Source organism: Gambusia affinis, linkage group LG01, assembly GCF_019740435.1.
Source record: "Gambusia affinis linkage group LG01, SWU_Gaff_1.0, whole genome shotgun sequence".
Lineage (NCBI taxonomy): Eukaryota > Metazoa > Chordata > Actinopteri > Cyprinodontiformes > Poeciliidae > Gambusia > Gambusia affinis.
Window position 1 is genome coordinate 661,338 of NC_057868.1, and position 21,249 is coordinate 682,586.

At 39.3% G+C, this 21,249-nt stretch overlaps 1 protein-coding gene across 1 annotated transcript in view; it reads left to right on the forward strand.

Annotated features, from left to right (window-relative positions):
* The first annotated feature begins 3,051 nt into the window (after nucleotides 1–3,051).
* Nucleotides 3,052–21,249, forward strand: part of ptpn11b (protein tyrosine phosphatase non-receptor type 11b) — a 48,360-nt gene continuing 30,162 nt past the window's right edge. Inside the window, exons 1-2 of the mRNA XM_044117554.1 lie at nucleotides 3,052–3,147; nucleotides 3,302–3,449. Of these exons, the coding sequence (XP_043973489.1) occupies nucleotides 3,436–3,449 (14 nt within the window). The 5' untranslated portion in view covers nucleotides 3,052–3,147; nucleotides 3,302–3,435. The remainder of the gene's footprint in view (nucleotides 3,148–3,301; nucleotides 3,450–21,249) is intronic.

Sequence of the window (21,249 nt, forward strand, 5' to 3'; positions counted from 1 at the left end):
TTGCTGCCAAAAAAGGGGAACCTGCAGGACATAAAGAACTGGCGCCCCATGTCCCTCCTCTGCACCGACTACAAGATCCTCTCCAAGGCCCTGGCCACTAGGCTGGGAAGGACTATGAAGAAGGTCATCCCCTGGGATCAGACCTATTGCGTCCCCAGCAGGTCCATGGTAAATAACATCTACCTAATTCGGGACGTTTTGGACGTCTCCAGTTCATTGGGTTTACAAACTGGCTTGATTTAATTAGATCAAGAAAAGGCATTTGACCGCGTCGAATACGGCTTCCTCTGGAAAACCATGAGGGGGTTGGGTTCGGCGAGGGTCCTATTGCCAAGATCCAGGTACTGTACAGTGAGATTGAGAGTGTGCTGAAGATCGACGGTAGCCTGTGTGCTCTTTTTAGGGTTTGTAGAGGCGTTCGACAGGGCTGAGCGCTCTCAGGGACGCTCTATGCACTCTCCCTGGAACTCCTCCAGAAAATACGCTTGAGTGTTCATGGTCTGGTTTTACCTGGTTTTAAGAACAATTATGGTTTTATCTGCCTATGCTGATGATGTTGTTGTTTTTATTAAAGATCAACAAGATGTCAGTATTTTAACCGAGATCACTGAAAAGTTTTCCACTTTGTCTGCTGCAAGGGTGAACTGGGGAAAATGCCAAGCCCTGGCCGTCGGCGAGTGGTCTGACGGGCTCCCAGTTCTCCCTCAAGGTCTTTTATGGAAGAAAGATGGTTTTAAATATCTCGGTGTGTTTTTAGGCAGTAAACATGTTGTGAATAAGAACTGGGAAGAAATCGAGCAAAAAATAAAAAAACAAATTGTCAAAATGGAAGTGGCTGCACCCACAAATGTCCTACCGAGGCAGAGTGCTGGTTTTAAACAATCTAGTTGCTTCACAGCTGTGGCACAAACTTGCTGTGTTAGACCCATCATCTGGGCTACTTGTAAAGATCCAATCAGAGATGGTAAACTTTTTTTGGAACGGTCCACACTGGGTGCCACAGTCTGTCTTGTTTTTTCCAAGAGAGGAGGGGGGTCAGGGCCTCGTCCACCTGGCCAGTAGAACAGCTACATTTCATTTACAGTTCCTCCAGAGGTACCTGACAGATTCCCCTGTGTGGAGAGATGTGGCCAGCTGTTTTCTCAGACGTGTTAATTGTCTGGGGCTGGATGCTGCTCTGTTTTTAACTGATTTTAGTTTTTTAAAGTTAAAAGGGTTGTCTCAATTTTATCAAAGTGTTTTAAAATCTTGTGCCTTTTTTAAACTGCACAGGTCAAAATCGCATAATTCTCTGCATTGGCTTTTAGAACTGTTGGTCTGTGGAGCAAGGTTAGACGTCTGCGACAGCACCGTGCCGGGCCTTTCTGAGGTGCTGTCCAGGTCCGGGACGGTGACCCTGCGGCGGCTGGTGGAGGTGGCTCAACCGGACTTTGCTAACATCCAGGAGGTCGGCTCACTGCTGGGGATCCGGTCCGCCAGGCTGACGCAGCGCTTCCTGGAGAAGGTGAAGGAGCGAATGACGGCTGGGGAGAGGTGTCTTCTACAACTACACGCCATAAAAGAGTGCCTGCCCGATCCAAATGACCTGTTCCCTGACGTGTCCCTGGATCCCAATTTTGAGGAGGAAAGTGGCCCCCTGCTGCAAAGTCCAAGCTTAGGGGTGGACTTATGCAAAACGGGGCCAAAAATACTATACAAATACTGTGTAAAGATCCTAAACAAGAGAACTCTTCGCAAAAGATCCGTCAGTGTATGGACTGAGAAACTGGGAGGGCAAAAACCTCAATGGAGGACTTTATACAGCCTACGATAAAGAAAAGGACTGGTGATCTGCAGTGGCGGATCCTGCACGGTGCCATCGCCACAAACTAGTTTTAAACGAGTGTCCTTTTTGCAGTTTGTCCGAGAGTGTTTTTCATGTTTTTATGGATTTTGTACGGTTAACTAGTTTTTTAAATTTTTTAACAAGCATTTTTAGCCTTTTTGGCATGATTTTTACCAATTCTATTTTTATAAATGGTGTACATTATAGTCGATCCACTAGTTTTAAATCCCGGATTTTAAATTATTTATTAGCCGAGGCCAAGATGGCTATTTACTTGACTTGACGGGACAAAATGCAGGCTGGACCTCAACTTGACGTGGTGACTCTGTGGAAGGTTAACATCAATGCTAGGTTGAGGTTAGAGTTTTGTTTTCACAGAGCCACAGGAACTTTGACGGGGTTTTTAGAACTGTGGGGTTTTAATAATGTATTGTGCACCATTTCTACTCAAGGAGAACTAAAATATAACAAAGTGTTAATGTAATAATTTATTTTGTTTTAGTATCCTTGACCTGATGATGTAATGTTTTTATTGTTAAATTATTGTACAATAAATGTATTGTTAAAATAAAAAAAATTAAAATCTTCTTCTTATTATTATTATTGTTATTATTATTATTATTATTATTATTATTATTATTATTATTATTATTATTATTATTATTATTATTATTATTATTATTATTAGTAGTAGTAGTAGTATTAGTAGTAGTAGTAGTAGTAGTAGTAGTAGTAGTAGTAGTAGTAGTCAATCAACACTCCAACTGCAATCACAGAAATTCAAAACCAAGTCAAAGAAAAATAATTCCTGATAAAAAATATGTAGATTGAATGAAGCTATTCAGCTTATATGCGCCCATCCTTACATGTTAGTTACAAATAAACCATTTCCGTTCTTCATGGTTTTAGTTTAGCAAATATTAACAAAGTACACAGATTCAACAATTAAAGCCCTGACAGACAAAAAAGAAACAAAAATCAAGATTAAAAAGTACGTAAATCGCCATTACGAAGCTTTCTATCAGATTTCAGATGTTTCCATGACAACGTGTTAGTCCCTGAACGCCGACAGGGAAATAGGGATCTGATTTAATTAAAGACAGTGAAGGGCTGTGCGTTACTTTATTGGTTTCAATATGTTGTTCGAGCTGAATATGACGGAGTGGATTTTTATTGAGTCACGGTTTTTTGCCCTATAGCTGCTGATGCTAGAGTTTGTTTTCAGAGTGAATTCATTGACTTTATGGGATCTGCTGGGTTTCCTTACACTGCAAACGTTTTAACCTAATTTGAATAATGACCTGAACTTAACACATTGTTGGGTAACAAGAATCATTTGGAATATATGTGTGATTAACTTTAAATAACTTTTTTGTAAAGTGGCTCAAGATTCAATTTGTAGTGATTAAATGAATCTGTTAAATTTGTTGAATTTGGTCTTGAAGCCAACCTTTTCTGATGCTTTTATTGTGACAGGTGCTAACCGGAAGCAGTGTCAGTGATCACTTGTAGCTGAACGCCGGGGTCCTGCTGAGCTCCGTATCGGCTCATCGACTCAGCAGAGGTAGGACGGAATCACAGGGGGTACTTGACAACTTTCAGAGTCTGCTATGACATCTCGCAGGTAACACAGTATATTTATTCATTTTTATTTTTATTTTTGTTAACTCTCCTCAGCGTGAGCCTCCGGGCTGCTTTTTTACGAGCCGAGTTAAGGCAGGCAGAGCCGGGGAACCTGAACTTTTTTCTGCCGCTCTTGTGGCTCCTCTGATCTACACACAGTGAAATGTATTCAGGAATATCTGCTATGTTTCAGTGGTTTTCTGACTTGCTGGCAGCAGCCGTGCACCTGACTTGGTGCGCTGACAGGCGTTATTTCTCTCAGCCTGCTATCCAGACAAACGCTTTAAACCGAGTCGGCCCGCTGATAACGCGTTCTGGGTTCGTGTGTCGCAGAAAGCCTCGGTCCATCTGCGCCTCTTTGCTGCAGCATGTTTGGACTTGTCGCAGTTTTTTCGGTCACTGTTACAGATTTCTAATGTCCAGCCTCTTTGCCTGGTGAGGACACTGGATTGTTATGGATTTTAGAAATCCAGACTCTGACACAGAATTAAAATTTCTCTAAAGCTCACAAACCGTTGATTGTAATTTTAAAAAGTGCAATAACTGAAGGATACTTTACCTAATCTCAATAAATAAATGGCCACTTAAATCAGAAAATACATAAAAATGAGACCTAATCAAATATTTTATTTTTTAAGTATGGATCATATTATGAAATTCTGAGGGTTAAGAACAATTGTTCTTGTTGTTAACAAACAAAAAATAATAGTTACAACCAAACGTACTCTTCTTTGGAAAATATACAACACAGACAAGTTTTCTCGCTGTTCTTTGATTTCTGTGTTATTTCCGACTTTTGTTTTCCAAAAATATTTCCAAAAGGGCAAATTTGTTTTCTCTGCAAGAGGTAAAAGTTTATGAACGTCTCACTAAGAGGCGTTTCTTTACAGATCAGTACACTCTCAGTCTCCATGGTGTCCCTTTAAAAGTCAAACATGAAATCTTGGGTTCACCTTTGTGCTGAATCAACCCATCACTACTTCAGTTGTTTTTAAACTGCATTTTCCTGTATTTCTACCTTAAAAATATGAGATTGTTGTTTAAACCAGCAGCATCTATAAGACTCTCACCACCAGAGTTAACCCAAGAAATAACCAAGCTGTCACCCCCACCAAGGGGCCCCCACTTCCTGGACGAAAATGTAGAAATACAAACTTCACGGTGACAATTAAAGGACATTTTGAACTAATTTAAAATTTATCTCAATGTAATGTTTTTAATCATTTGGGATATAAACAGAACTAACCAGTGCTCAGGCTGGAATCATACATCACAGTGTCAGTGTGTGCAGTGTATGTTTAATGTTTCAGGTGTGAATGATGCTTCATATTCAGAATGAACTTTAACATCTCTTAATGTTCAGATCAGGTCTATTTGTGTAGTAGTTGAGATTACAAGGCTTCTCGAGAGTTAGGTCATGATTGGTAAAACATTAATGTCCAAAAATGTGTAAGAAACGTAACTTTTAGCAGTTGTACACAAATAATTCATTTCCTGAAAGTTTGCAGCCCTAATGCAAAAACATATTCATGTCATGAAATAAGACGATACATTTGAGCCGTTTCTATTCACCTATTAGTTAATTAACAAAATAAAATATTTGGGATTATTTAGTCCCTCAGAAGAGTTGCTGAGTGTTTTTGCATACCCGCGGAGAAATGACCACAGCTGCTGCGCTTCAGACCCTAATACAGAGAATCTCCCCCCTGGACTTGAACCGAACCGAATCACACATTAACCTGTTATAGAGAGCAACTTGACACTGGAGAGTGTCGTAAGATGCCCTTGTGCTGTTCATGGCTGTACTGCAATAACCAGACCAAGTTTTATTTGTGGCTGCAGCAGCAAGTGGGTTTTGAAAATGGTCCCAAAACAAAAAGGCAAAGTTTCTGTGATAAGCGGTAGTTTTCATCGCCTACCAACAGATAAGAAAACAAAAAGAATTTGGCTAAAAATTCTAAACCTGAACAGAGAACGCAAAATCCTTTATTTGTGCTCGTTTCATTGTGTGGATAAAAAAGCCAAAGGAAGAAAACCCGCATCTGTATCTGAAGCAACTGAGTGCGTGAAGTAGCTAGATATGCTAGTGCGGGTTATTTGCAGCCATTTCTTCGCCTCACCATCTCGCCCCACAGTAGCTGTAGATAACGGTAAAACAATATTCCTGCATACATTCTGTGATAGCTGGTGTTCGCACATGTTTTACGGCCTAAAAGCTCTGACGAAAGCCGGTTAGGAAGGTGCTAACATGGCAACAGATGGCAGTTCCACAAATCACGCAAAGCCTCAGGGGGGCTAGGAATTTGGTGGATAAGCCGCTACTTTTTTCCCACACTTTTTACCATGCGGCTTATAGCCCGGTGTGACTTTTCTGTGGATTTTCCTTCAACCACAAGGGGGCTCTTTAGCAGGAAGTGAGTCATTGGAAGTAAAAATTGGAAATCAAAGAAGAAAGTGCTAATTTTCATTTAGAACAAGCACATGCTAGCAGCAGGCATGACAGAGAAATTTCTTCAAACTCATACCCCCTCATCATGGAAACAACACCAAGAAGTTGATATGATGCAGCTTTTAAGTTGAGGGCTATCGATCTGGTAGTACAGGAGGGGAAAAGAGCTGCTGCCGCTCAGCGTGAACCATGGTTCGGTGTTAGAGATGGAAGGCTGCATAATAGCAGATTTACTAAGAATGCAGCTCTCTGCTGCGTTCTTCTGAAAAACTGAGAGCGATGCAGATACCAGCAGCTTAAAGCCTGGTGTGGCTTATATATGTACATTTCCGGGTTTCTTAAAAAACTTTGTAATGCGGCTCATAGTGAGGTGCACTCGCTCTATAGTCCGGAAAATACGGTAGTAATGACTCCATCCTGGAGTCGTCTCCTGTCCCCTGCTGCTGATTTGCACTTTTGAAAACGCAGTGTTAGCAGTCGCAGAGTTTACAGTTGAAACAAACTGTCCACTGATTTATGGGTGGAAAATGTGTTGGACATGCAGTTCTTCTGTACCTGGTGGGTATAAAACCATTATAATGTGGATTCTTGTTTCTGTTGTCAGAACAAAAATTCTTGAAACTCTGGACAACATTTTCCACAAATAGAAGCTCACTAAACTTTTGCTCATGCTTATGAAAAGATGCTGCAAAACTCAATCATCTACAAAACTGTTTGGTATGTTTGTAATGGAAACACGTTGCTCTATAACAGCGTTATTCGGTCCTCACGCCCCCCTGCCCTGCATGTGTTTCTCTTCTGCCACACACCTGGATTGAATATGTGGGTCATTAACAGGCTTCTGCTGCACTTGATGGTCATGCAATCATTTGAATCAGCTGCTCTGGAATAGAGGTACATCTAAAACATGCAGAGCAGGGGGGCTGAGGCCTGGGATTGAGAAGCACTGCTGGAAACCAGGACCTTCATGCTGCAAGGCAACAGCTCTACCAACTGCACGGTCTAATTATTCCCTTTATACTTTTAAATAAAAGCACCTGGATCATATATTTTTACATATATACGGTGATAAAACTAAACTATTTTTTTTAATTAAAAATGTTAGAAAGTGGCCCCTACATAGGAATCAGGACATTTATGTATTTTATGTTTTGCTTCTTAAGGAAAGCTCAATAAAAATGTTTTCTCCTCTTATAAATAGAGTTTTGGGCTGCTGGCTGAAAAAATAGTTTTTCATTTCCTCAGACAGTGTCGTGTTTTACTCATACGTGACATATCACCTTGTTCATGACCTTTTTAAGGTAATTGTTGGAGGAGACGGAATACAGTTCAGCCTGAAACTCTCATCATAAAAATGAGTTCAGTTCAGTAGATTTTTCTGAGAATCACTGAGAATGGAGGTGCAGGTTTCCTGAGGATGCAGCACCTACAGCACACCAACATCACACAGACTGAAGGAAACGCAGCGTTCAAGTTGAAGATGTTTTTAGTTTCCATGGCTAATGATTGGTCGGAGGATGTTCGACTTTTGCTCTGTGGCTCGCTTCGTACTTCCTGAGCTGAGATACCGCAGGGGAAGCAGAGACAGAGTCTCAGTCACTTTTCAGCCTTTATGAAATTTACCTCCATGTTGTCTTCACTCAGCATGGATTTACACACACAGGAGTGTGTCATCTCCTTTCTTTACTTTGTATTTTGTCACTTTACATATTCTGTAAATTAAAAATATCCACTACATTCTAGAGTATGGATATATGAATACATACAGAGCAATTAGTAAGTCTAACTTGATTAAGAAACTATTAATACCACATAAAAATATATGTGCTTGTTAACTCACAAAAATAAAACCATTTTTGGAATACGTATTGATGAAATTACCAAATGAGGAATATTTAGTCTCCGTTTTAAGATGTGTTTGATGTAACATTTCAGAGTTTTGCAACAGCAGGACAGGAGGGCTATGGAGGAGATTAAAATAAAATTTAAATTACACAAATGTTTAATCAGCGATCACAAACTAATCTCTTGTAAATTATGCAGTAGTAGGATTTTCTAATGAAGTCAGCAGCATGTGGTGTCGCACATGTAAACAGATTATCTGTAAATCAGCTTTAATATTTATGTGGGTTTTTTTTACACTTGCACCATTAAGGCGACACCGATGTCTGGTTTTCTTTACACTGAGACCTTCAGGTGTCTTTCTATGATATATAATCGATTTTTAATACACTGGCTTGGTTGGATAAATAAATGTAAAGAAAAGATTTGCTGTAGGTCGTGTATGATTCAACAGAAAATGAAAGGATTCTGAAACTTTTATTTGATTTTCACCCAAACTCCAAACAAAATACATAGAGTAAACGGATAATTAAAAATCACTTTCTAGAATAGATTCCAGTTTTTATGATCAGTGAAAGAAAATCCTCAGTGTTTGACGTGCAGATCTCTGGTCAGAGCCCATCACTCACTAATTTTACTCTTCAACGTCTCAGCTGTTTACCTTTACATTAAGCATGCACCGATAGGAACATTTGGGCTGATATCGATAATTGATATTAATATTTCTGCTATGACTGAAGACCAATGTTTACTAATGTTATGTACATTTTTCTAGCGCTTCGACGGGTCTGGGATTAAAAAAAACGTCCAGAAACAAGTTAAAAATAGATACTAGTATTAGCCCAGTTGAGACTGATTACCGGTAGTTAAAAAATGACAATTATAGTCCAATAAAAAACGTTGGTGCCGATATATTGTTTTTCCCTACTTCATGTTCTTCACTCCCGTTATAGCTAATTATTTGGGAGTTATTTCCTCGTTTCCTATATTGAAATGTTATAAACATAGAAACATTTTGTCAGGATTTGTCCCAAAAATAGCACTTTTATGTTAAAGTGCTGTGCTGACTGATTCAGATCACTTTTCTCATCTGCTGGAACTGGAGCTGATTTTCTCATCTCTCTTGACCCCATTAAAACCTCTGAATCTTCACCAAAGCTGAAACAATCAGCTCAAGCAGCGAGATGCTCTCCTGTTCTTTCCAGGAAGTTGATAGTGGCAGTCAGGTGCTGAGTAGTTACTACTTTTAAAAGTACTCAGAAGCATAATCATCCTCCTGCCAGGAGGCCTGCATCCTTGATGACTGCTTCTAGTTATTAACCTGTTTGAAAATGTTACAGAGAGAAACTGGAGCAACAGCCACTTTGACTTTCTCCTTTTATTTGCATTCGTTTGGTTGGATGTGCATCAAATGTGCGATAAAACAAAGCTTATGTTGGTCTACATCTGGGCAAATGTTTTAGAGCCTAAATTTGTAACTGGATATACAAGGAAGTGAGGAGTGGCTGGAAGTTACTAGTTTACAGCTTGATTGATGAAAAATTGATTAGACCAATACTGCAATAAGCTGTTGGTTTGTTTAAATGTGCTGTAGTGTTGCAAAACTATCAAGTAAATTTACAGTTGACTACATTTATTTCTGTTTAATAGCAACAAACATTTTAAGTCAGTTCAGCTGTTTTTCTATATCTGAACCTCAGATATTGGTATCAATATTGAAAGCAAAAAAAAAAGTGAATCGGTACGTGCCATAAAAAATGGGATTAATTACATCAAAATGTTTAACTCACTAAAATCTATGTAATTAATACAATTAATGTGTTAAAAACCAGCCCTAATTTTATTATGTTTTGTATTATATTCTATTTTCTTTACAAAATTAAACATGTTTGAATTTATTTAAAAAGATTTAAGTCAAGCTATGTTTTTCGGGGAGGGTTTTAGTTCACCAGAAAGTGGTTGTCATTTCCACGTGTTGTCTGTGTAGTGAAGCGAGTTGGTCATGGAGGAAGCATTGACTCCTGTCGTTGTTGTTCATTTTAGCAGTGTTTATGTCGGCTGTGGGCCCCATGCTGCGATGCCACTGTGGCTCGCTTCATGATGCCTTGTTGGTTTATGTTTCTGTTTTTGATCCCGTGACTTACTGCAGTCTTTCCATGCTTGGAAACCACCTCTGCTCTCTATTGTTTGAACACGGACTTTATCCGTCACTGAAACTCTGCCGACCAGCTGAGAGCGGTGAGTCAGTTTGCACGATAAGCTGCCAGGAAAACAACAGCCCAGGTGGAGGAATAAGATAGTGCTGCAAACATTTCCAGCGGCGCTCTGATCCCACTGACAGCAGCTTTTTTTTTCACACATTTTGCATTTTACACATTTACTTGTGCAGGACTGAAATGTCGGCAGGGTGTGGAGAGAAAGCATGAATGCACAGTCTGAAAAATTATATAAAGGACTCATTGTCCAGAAATTAGAGAAATTAAATGTGATAGATTTATGTAAATATATGATCTTACAAATCAAACTGTGAAAATGTATTTACAGGCTTACAGCTTTTTTGTCCCACAGTCATTCTTTAGACAAACATGATCAGTGTAAATGTCAAATACAAATTTTTAAAGTGGCAGTATTATTTGTTTTCCAGCCAAATAGTGTCATTTTATAGCAAATTCAATGTTACCTTCAGCTGTTATAAAAATGCTGTATATATCAAACATGACTTAAAAGAATTTCTACTTTGTGATTTAATGCCTTGAAATTTGGGCCTCTCTGAAGCTCCGCCTCCAGGAAGTCATCTCAACATGGCTCCCCTGTTAACCCTTTAATAATGTTTTTACCAGCCTTGCTCTGAGCAGCAGCTCAGAGTTAAATAACAGGTCAAGAAACAAAGTTATTGACATCTACATCAAAAAGGCATTGAAAACAATAACAAAGGCCCGTCTCACATGTTCCAAAAATCATCTTCATAATCCCCAAGAGTTTGAGAAAATATTCTGTGGCTTAGCAAAACTAAAGTAGAACTTTATGGAAGGTTTGCATTCTGTTACATCTGGCATTAAACAAACATCATTTCAGAAAATATCATCTAGTCGAACATGGTGGTGGCAGTGTGATGGATGGGGGCTGCTTTGCTGTAATGAATGGAACCAGTACAAACAACTTACCAAGACAAAAACAAGGTATTGGAATGGCTTAGTCAAAGTCTGCATTTCTCTCATATTGAGGTATTGCAGTATGATGTTGTTCTTGCTCAAAATGCCCAGCAGTTTGGCTGAATGAAGAGTCCTGCATTAAAGAGTGGTTTGGTTTGAAGTCCCTCCACAGTTTGAGCAAACCTCTAAAATGTTGCAAAAAATTGAGTTAGGTGTGTTTTCACCTTAAATAGATTACTCAATTTACACAAAGCATAATTTCATTGGCTAATTTTTTGTCTTAATCTCACCTGGGGATCATGGGATCTTATTTGACAAAATGTGTTTCCATCTCTTCTTCGGGAAATCCAAAAACCACAGAGCAAGCAGACATAAAAACTTTTTTGTCAAATTTAGGAAGTTTTTCTGGATGTTGCCATTTCCATCAACCGTTTCTAATACGATACTTCAATATTGTTCTCATTTACTTCATAATGTTCGTAACACCTTGATGGAAGCACTGATGGAGATCGAAAAGTCTTTAATCTGGAAGGGAATACTGCATTATTGTTTCTTGGTTTGAATATTAGTCACAGATATTTGAATGCAATTATGTAAACAGTCCTCCCCTCTTTGTTTGGCTGACAAAATGAGGAAAAGTGAGTAAAGTGAGTTCCCACTAAGCAAACAAACTTCTCTGGAGTTGCATGTTAGCATGTCTGTCCTTCGGGCAGGAAGCTGCCTGAACTGAAGCTCCTTTTTGCTTAAAATACGGTTAGAGGTATTTGTTATTTATTAACCATGATGCCTGGAGATACTTTTAATCAGCGTTGCATAAGCCCTGTTTACTCCATGTAAATAGAAATGTTCTGTCCTGAGGTGCAGGCTGCTTGTTTCAAATAGCAGCATTCCTGGGACTGTTTGATCCAACTTTGGAGTGAAACCGCTGCTTATGGCTGTCCTGGAGCTCTACCTCTGTTCATGTAAATGTGGCTCGGAATAATTGTTGCCTCGCCAGTAGTCCAGAGTTTGTATGTGACCAGTATAACCCCAGCAGAGGGTTTAATGGTGCGCCGCGGCTGCTAAGTATATCACCTTTTTGTCAGCAGGCGTAGACAGGCCTGCTTTAAATAGCCCAGCAGTTATATTGAACCTGAGACATTATGTAAGAGGATAGAGTGCTGGCTGGACGCAACGTGGGGCTGTTTTCCCTCCGGGGCAACCAGCAGCTCCCTGAGCTTCTGTCTGACCCCCAGCCTGCCCACACACACAGGCAGTGTGTCTGAAACCTGATTCCTTCGAGCCGAGCTGCCAGGGCCGGATGCAGGGCAATGAGAGCCACCTGCTGGGGGTCAAACCTTGTTCTTGAAAAAGCTGGAGTCACTCCCGCTAGTGAGAAACCGATCCAATTCTAATGTCTGTATCGGTCCATAAGCCTATCACTAGGCCTGTCGCAATAAACGATAAATCAATTAATCGTACAATAAATTAAAACTATCTACGTCATTTTAATTACCGGCTTTATCGTCTCTTCCAGCCTTTTTCTCTTTCTGTTGATGACACTGAATGAAAAAAAGGCTCAACTCCGGTGCTCTCCACTGACACTCCCTTCCTCATTTCCTTAATGTAATGTCCAGTTCACACTACACCAGGGGTGTCAAACTCCAGTCCTCAAGGGCCGCTGTCCTGCAGTTTTTAGATGTGCCACAGGTACAAAACACTGGAATGAAATGGCTTAATTACCTCCTCCTTATGTAGATCAGTTCTCCAGAGCCTTAATGACCTAATTATTCTATTCAGGTGTGGTGCAGCAGAATACCATCTTAGAGCTGTCGGCCGATTGTCGGCCCATTTTCAAAACCTGAGAGATCACACATTAGCCCACAGAAATCCTAGGTAGAACGGTTCCATCAGGTTTAATTGTGCCGTGTGGTGTCCAACAATGGGCACAAAATAATGGCTACAAGTCCAGTGAACTCATTTTAACACCAGGCATTAATTAATGCTTTACTACAATCTACCTGCAGTGCATGTGGCTCTAGTGTCAGTGTAACATCCTGACTGAATGAAAATCATTATAATCTATTTATGTCACGTTAACGAAAAACAGCTGAAAAGTTACCGGGTTCATCAACTGTGTAGCAATTTGGCTCCAACTCCTCCCCTCCTCATTTCTATATTCTTTGCATGAAATGTTTTATAAACATTAATGTTGTTTCCACATTTCATCTCCAATGTCCGCTGGACTTCGGGTTTCGCTGTGTCAGCTGTTTTGGATTCCCCTCTGTAATTTCCCTTCAGAAAGCAGGAGGAGAATCCGGCTTTCTGATTGGCTACCTGTCACATTCAACAGGCTGCGTTAAGCTCCCATTGGGGAAAACCCCTGATTTAGATCGGAGCTGCCATGACAATCTACCGTAACACACCACACACTACAGGATGATCGGTTACGAAATCACAAGACAATCTTAGAACAATCAACGTTCTCAGATTGTCATAAGGGGAAAATGTAGGTGTGAACTAACGTGTAGTGTGAACTATTGCATCAGGTAGTCGATGTTCCATCTTCTCTATTTAAATCTAATGATTACTGAAGGGCAATATGGTTTACAGACTTCATAATCTGAACTCTTTTGGTTGAATGCAGTATTTATTTACACTTTAGTGTTTTTATTCAAGTACATTTTTGTTAATGGAGACTGAGAATCCATTTTATTTTTAGTTTTGGTTGCTTTGTTTATTTTATCAGTTCCAGTGTTAAGTGTTCTTTACAAATATTTAAGTATATTAGTTGAAAATGTTCTCATATAATCACATAAATCCTCAAAATCCAGTGATGTTTAATTGTTGCAACATGAAAAAATGTGAGAAGCTACCTGTGGTGTTACATTTATGTTTATCATCTTTCAGTAGCTCTAAGATCAAAGTAGGACCATGCATGTCGACAGGTTGGTCTCTAATACGCTTCACTGACAGTGAACTCAACACTCAGTACAACAGCTGCATCCTCTCTCTGGATTGTTTTATTAAACTTATACATGTTTCCTTCATAATATTATTAACATTTGGTTTATAATACACACAATCTTTCCAAAGTTTTAGCTAAAAAGACTTTGTACCTGTTTCTTTCTCCAGTTAATCATTGACTAAAGAGGCAGAGTAGAGGCGCATTCGTTCTCCCTGCAAGGCACAGTGAGCTTCATCAGTGCAGATCTTAGCAAGATTTCATAGAAGAATTTCCAAGAAGGTTATCTAAGTGACTTTTAAAGAAAGTTCATGATTCCAAAAGAAATGCTTTATTTTGTTGCCCTTTCATAAGAAAAGTCAGAATTTGAATAAAAGCTAAAATTACACTATGCTGCAAGAAAGTAGCAGGGAAAGTACTCTGGGTCTGTAGCAGAAGGTCTTTGGCCCTAAACATGGATTTTTCTTCAGGGGAAACTGTAAAGATGTTGCAAAGCAAATAGCACAGTTCAGCATTACACTAGATTTACCAAATTGCTACAAAGAAAACTTCATATTTATACGTTTTCTGTTTTCTGTTGTAATAGTATGTATCAACTGTGTGCCTGGATTTCTAAACAGCTGCTGTGTGTTGATCTGACCTTACTCCTTTAGTGGCAGAGAGGAGGAGAGGATTTAAAATTGAACTTAAGACAAACCAAAAACCTGAAAAAAAATCAAAGTTCAGTAAAATCTACATGAGTAAGACAAGAACCACGTGGCACAAAACAGAAAAACTAAAGATATTTATCCAGGAGAGTTGATGTCTGTAGCAGGTGGTTGATTAGAAACTGGGTCCAGCTGTGAGGGAAGGCCAGTTACTGGAGATGAAATGGGAGAAATGTCTGATAGAAAACACAGGGAACATGAGAAACCGGAGCAGCCTGGACCCTGAGGACTATGGAAACATAAAATCCTCTACAAATTAGATTTAAAATTAATCTCTACTAAGTCCAGTGTGTGCAGTATTTTAATCTTTTGTATATTAAAATATAGAATAGTCCACATGTAAAATTTCAGTGTTCAGTTAAATTAATGCTATCACTGTTCTGATTGTTCTGGAGTCCTGTTGACATTCCTTTAAAATGTTTATTGTTTTTCTGTGAAACCAGAAACTTTTTTAAAAAAACTTCTGTGACTTTTTATATCTGTTGCAAACTTTTTTTTCCAATTATTTTACTATTAATACTTCCATGATTCAGTTTGTAATAAATTTATGAAGATTGTTGCATTAAAAGTCTCTTTACTCTGTTAGAAAATAGAAATCAAACTTGATATTGTTGATATAGAACGAGAGTTAAGTTTAGCAGAATTAAACCCAGTAAATCTGTACCATCCTTTGTGTGCAGCAAAGCTTCCCTACACTCAAAAAAATAACTCTTTGGATGAACATAAAAAAATCATGGAAAGGTTTTCCACTTGATTACTTTGCTTTATTTCAGCACCATGTAATTCTGTTACTCCTATTTAAAGCAAATGTGTTAAGTCAACTTATTTTATTATGGTTATTCTATGGTTGATTCTAAATCAAATGTGTTGGCTGAACTTAATATATTATGGTTATTCTAATTTAAAAACATGAGTTGGCTCAACTTATGTTAAGGTTATTCCTATTTAAAGCAAAAATGTTGGCTCAATTTAATTTATTAAGGTTGATTCAACTCATTTACTATAGTTGGACCCAATGTAATTTAAAAGAGCCAGCCCAACTAATTTGCAATGCTTTGGACCAAATAATTTACTTGACTAAGATTAATGGCAATTTAGTTGAAACCAACTTTTTTTTTTCTTCCATTTTTTTCTCCAAAGAGTTTTTGCAGCGCTATTGGCTCGTATTTTTTTAAGACAGTAGGCAGACAGGGTGAGGACATGCAGCAAAGGTTGCCAGGACCGGGAGTCGAACCAGTGACGTCTGCATTGAGGACTAAGGCCTCCTAACATATAGTGTGCTAAACCCCTGCGCCACCACAACATGCTGGAGAAACCAACTTATGTTACAGTGATACCTTCACACTACTTATTAAATTGATCCAACTCATGAAAATTAAGTTAGCTCAACAAACATACTTCATGCTGAAAAAAAACTATTTAATCGTGTGGAAATCCTTTCCATGATTTAATTACGTTAATTCAAATACATTTTTTAAGTTACATTACATTAAGTGTTTTAAGACAGGACTGGGTGAAAGAACACTCAACAATTAGAAAAGATACAACAGAACTGTATTTTCAAAACCCAGCCACCTTACCTTACCATTTGTTACAGTGCAGTTCTTAAATGCCAATAGTGCCCTGCAGAAAAAAACAAATATCTATAGTTTAATGTGTAACTAAAACCGCTTTGAAGTTTTCCCAGGCGCAAAGCAGTGCGCCAGGTCCAGTGCTTAACTGGTTTGAGTCTTACATAAAGAACAGGGATTTCTTTGTTTCAATTGGAAACTTCTCATCAAAGAGGTCAAAGGTCACATGTGGAGTACCCCAAGGTTCAATCCTAAGACCCTCTTATTCAATATCTATATGAACCCACTAGCTCAGGTTATAACAGGAAATAATATTGGCTACCATAACTATGCAGACGACACACAGCTCTACATTACGATGTCACCAGGGGCCTTTGACCCCATCCAATCACTGAACAGACGCTTAGAACAGATACATATGTGGATGTGCCAAAACTTTCTCCAGCTGAACAGAAACAAAACTGAAGTTATTATTTTTGGACCTAAAGAGGAACAATCTAGAATTATAGATCTAGAGTCAGTGCACAGCTTCAGTTATTACAACTAAAAACCAGCGATCAGGTCTGAAACCTGGGAGTAGTGATGGACTCTGTCCTGAACTTCTAGAGCCACATAAATACAGTTACAAAGTCTATCACCTGAAGAACATTTCCAGGATTAAAGGACTAATGTCTCAGCCAGATCTAGAGAAACTCATCCATGCATTTATCTTCAGTCATATTGATTATTGCAACAGCGTCTTTACAGGTCTGTCCAACAAATCAATCAAACAGCTGCAGCTGATCCAGAATGCTGCTGCTGGAGTTCTCACTAAAACCAGGAAGATAGAGCACATAACACCAGTTTTAAAGTCCCTCCACTGGCTCCCTGTAGCTCAAAGAATAGACTTTAAAATACTGTTGTTAGTTTATAAGTCACTGAATGGTTTAGCACCACAATACATTAAAGATTTGCTGCCGTTGTATCAACCTTCCAGACCTCTCAGGTTCTGGTTCTGGTTCTGCTCTGCATCCCCAGAACCAGAACCAAACGAGGAGAAGCAGCATTCAGCATCTATGTGCACCACAAATCTGGAACAAACTTCCAGAAAACTGTAAAACAGCTGAAACACTGACTTCCTATAAATCTCAACTAAAAACCCACTTGTTTAGAATTGTATTTAAAATGTAGTCATTTACAAATTTAATGACAGAACCTACTTAATGTTGTTTTGATTGTTGATTCTATGTTGCAATGTGTTTTTGTGTCTGATTTGATATAATGTACTATGAAATGCCTTGCTGCTGAAATGTGCTATGCAAATGAAATTTGATTGATTGATGTCGCGTGATCTTCCATAATCATAATCTTCCATAACGGCCTGGCCCGTTTTATCAGATCCCCTGATCTCGCTAGACCCTCTTGGGAGATGAATCTGACTAAATTGAATCACATTATCTCTTAACTTGAATACGTGTTATTCAAGATAAGACAAAAAATGATTGTCACGCGTGGTCCCGTGATTTCCCATGATCTTACGTGATATCCCGTGATACATAATATTCTTTTGTTAATGTGATAACCCCTGAAGTTCATTTTTTTTCCAGTGTAACACAACCTGTAAAACTAATAGCCTAATGGTGTTCTGCTGAATTGGCTGGATTAACTCGCCGCATCCTCACTATGATCCGATGTAACAACAACATTCGTAATCTCCAGCTGCAAGCCGCTAGCTGGCATATTCAGCCTGCAGTGGATCTAGTGGGGTTCTGGCACCTCGGCCCGGCCTGGCCCGTTTTATAGCCACAAATTACTTTTCTGTCACAGAGCGTGTCTAGAGGTTGGTCTGCGGTGGAACTCTGTCTCGTTGGTCCAAGGTCGACTTCTGTCTCGTTGGTCCGAGATGGGACACTGTCCCGTTGGTCTGAGGTGGGACACTGTCCCGTTGGTCTTTTGTGGGACACTGTCTCTTTGGTCTTTTGTGGGACACTGTCTCGTTGGTCTGAGGTGGGACACTGACTCTTTGGTCTGAGGTGGGACACTGACTCTTTGGTCTGAGGTGGGACACTGTCTCGTTGGTCTGAGGTGGGACACTGACTCTTTGGTCTGAGGTGGGAAACTCTCGTTGGTCTGAGGTGGGACACTGACTCTTTGGTCTGAGGTGGGACACTGTCCCGTTGGTCTGAGGTAGATCTCTGTCTCGTTGGCCTTAGATGGGACACTGTCTCATTGGTCTGAAGTGGGACAGAGGACAGACGTGAGGAGGGTGGTTGGTATCAGGCCTGCTCACGCTCATCCAAATCCCAGATTAATCATCCTCCGCCCCTCGGCAGCACTGCACACTTTCTCTGTCTGTAACGCTCTGACAACTCGCCCCCCCGTCTCTCTTCACTGTCTCTGTCTAACCCAGTAACACTCCTCCCCATACCCTCCTGCCCTCGCTCTCTGAGTCAGTGAAGGATTTACAAAGTGTTCTCCAGTGTTTCAGTTGCTTATATGTATTTTATTTTGCATAAATATTAGAGAACATTTTGATGTTGGAGGCTCCTGGCCTGGTGTTTGAGTCCGATTTCATCCCATCTCTTTTGTGTTTATTAATTTGACAAGTCACAGCAGCACTGTGATAAAGGATTAGAAAGGGATTATAGACACAAGGCCAGTTTTTATCCCACTGTATTTTTCCTTATGAATCAGGATTAAAAGCAAGACACAACTAATCTGTCCTGCAGCTGACGTCCAACACCCATCGATGGCTCTTCAGCAGACTGACCTACAGGCATTGGGCAATTTGTTTAGGAATATGAAAAAAAAATCCTAGAAGTACAACATGTTCTCAATTGATTTTGAAAAATGCAGCTGAAGAGGAAACAAAACGATTAAGTTATAATTATTCAGATTTAGATGACATTACCATGTAAGATAACCTCAAAGTTTAATTGGGATTATAAATGTCCAGCTCATTTCCTAAAGATGAGGTCAGATTTCTTGGAGACGTTCAGAGGTTTTTTCCTGTACATATCTAAATAAAGATTAGATAAGAGTTTAACCAGGAGGAAATGAAGAGCATTTCATAGAACATGAAGTCCTGACATGTCACTGTGATGCTTCCAGATACAAAACATGCAGTCCACTTATTCTGGTGAACGTCACGATGATGAAATGCTTAAAGACTTAACAAACACTGACATTCACCACCATGGGTTTTTCTGCTTCATTGTAATCAGTAATTCCAGGTGCTCTGTGATGTCACCTCATCAGCTAGAAACAAATCAGATTTTTGATAAAAAATTTACAGTCGGTTGCTGCGTCTGGTTTATGCTGTGGAAGTTGAGGTGAAAATGTTGCAGATTTGTTCTCCATTCTTAAATATGTTTTATGTAGGCCTGTCTCAATAAGCAAAAAGTCAATTAACACTAGAATCACATGATAAATTCAAACACGATCAATCCATTTTCTCTCTTTGTAACAAAACCTGGATGATAACATCTTTAGTCTGCTACTTCTGCTTCACTCTGACCTCTTTATTTCATTCTAGGCCGACGTTTATGTGATTGTATTTTATTATTCTTGCCTTTCCTTCAGTCTGCTGCCTGAGGATCAGCAGGGAGAGACTCGGTTTCACCCCCTGCTGAGGATAAGCGGTCAGATGCAGTCTGCTATAGCTGCCTGGGCCAGTGAGGTCTGCTGGTAGAGAGCTTGTCCAGCTTTAGCTTTATTTTACTCGGGTTAGACCCAGACTGTATTTACATCCAGTTGTCCAGTTATGTCTTGTAAATCGATATAAGAATGGAAGGATCTTTAGAAGTGTGTTGTGTTGAGTGTGTTTCTTCCCTTAGTGGTCCTCATGTCTCCCTCTGTCAGAATCCAAACTGCTCAGTCTGACTGATGAACCCTTCCTGTCACTCTAGATCTATACTGGATGGAAACAAGTGACAGTTTCTTCTTCTGTGTGTAAACCAACACAGTGTTTATCTTTTGATGTGAAAGAATATTTTTATACCTTTCACATTTTATTTGCAGTAAATTCCAGTTTCAGTTGATGAGGACTGTCAGCGTCATTTAGCAGTTTGAATGAGTTTTCAGGGGATTGAATGAAGCATTGTGTGGCGAGCCAGACCCAGCTGCTGCCGCGACTACAGTGTTATTTTGGTGTCCGTTTTGGGTGACACCAGATCTGCTGAACTGACTCAGGAGTCGTATTTTTATCATACTGTCATAGGTTTGTGTCATACAGGCACAAAAATAAAACCACCTAAATGCTCACCCTCTGTCTCAGATATGATCATCACAGGATGAGCTTCATGAAGGCGCTCTTGTGCCGCCTGCTGCTTCCTCTCTGTGCTTTAAATGAATCAATTTAAAGCACTGTCTTTAAATTGACAGTGCTTTACACAGCCATAGGTGCATAACCCTATGGCTGCATAACCATGCTGTGGTTATGCAGCCATGGTGATCCAGATGTGGATCACCTCATCATCGTGACAAGCAGTTTTTCTCTCCTATCAGAAATAGTTTGAGCTGACCTGTACTGATCCATAATTTCTAATACTATTAATATTAAATGAAAATAATCTAATGATAGAAAGTCAAAGTTGTAAAACGTTATATGGGGAGAGCCTTACTTAAAACATATTGATACATACATTTCCAAACAATCTCAAGTGGTTAGACACTTTTTGGCTGTTGGAAAAGTTCTAACAAACTCAGTTGTCTCTATTGGACACAAGCAGTTTGTTCCTTCATTAATTAGTTTTTTTTAACACAAAGAGAGATTGTTTTAGATATGTAAAAAATCAGAGACAGGCTTGTTTGAGGTTTTCATTGCAAGACAGTAAAAATGTCACAGACTTTCTCATTACTACAGTATTTATACCACAATGATCATTTTAAAAACTACAATGTGATTTAATGCTTTGAAATCACATTAAATAACTAATTTAACCAAGCATTAAATTGCAACAACCTTTTGTACCAATGCTAAAATAACCAAACATATACAATATAACCAATATGTGTAATATTTATGCGTCACTTCATTGTTATTTTATATTGTAGTGCTCCTCTTTATGAACTAAAGCAACTCAAACAGTTGAGAGTAGCTGGTTAATAAGTCAGGCTGTCTGCTCTGGTAATGAGGCTGCAGTCAGCTGCTTCACA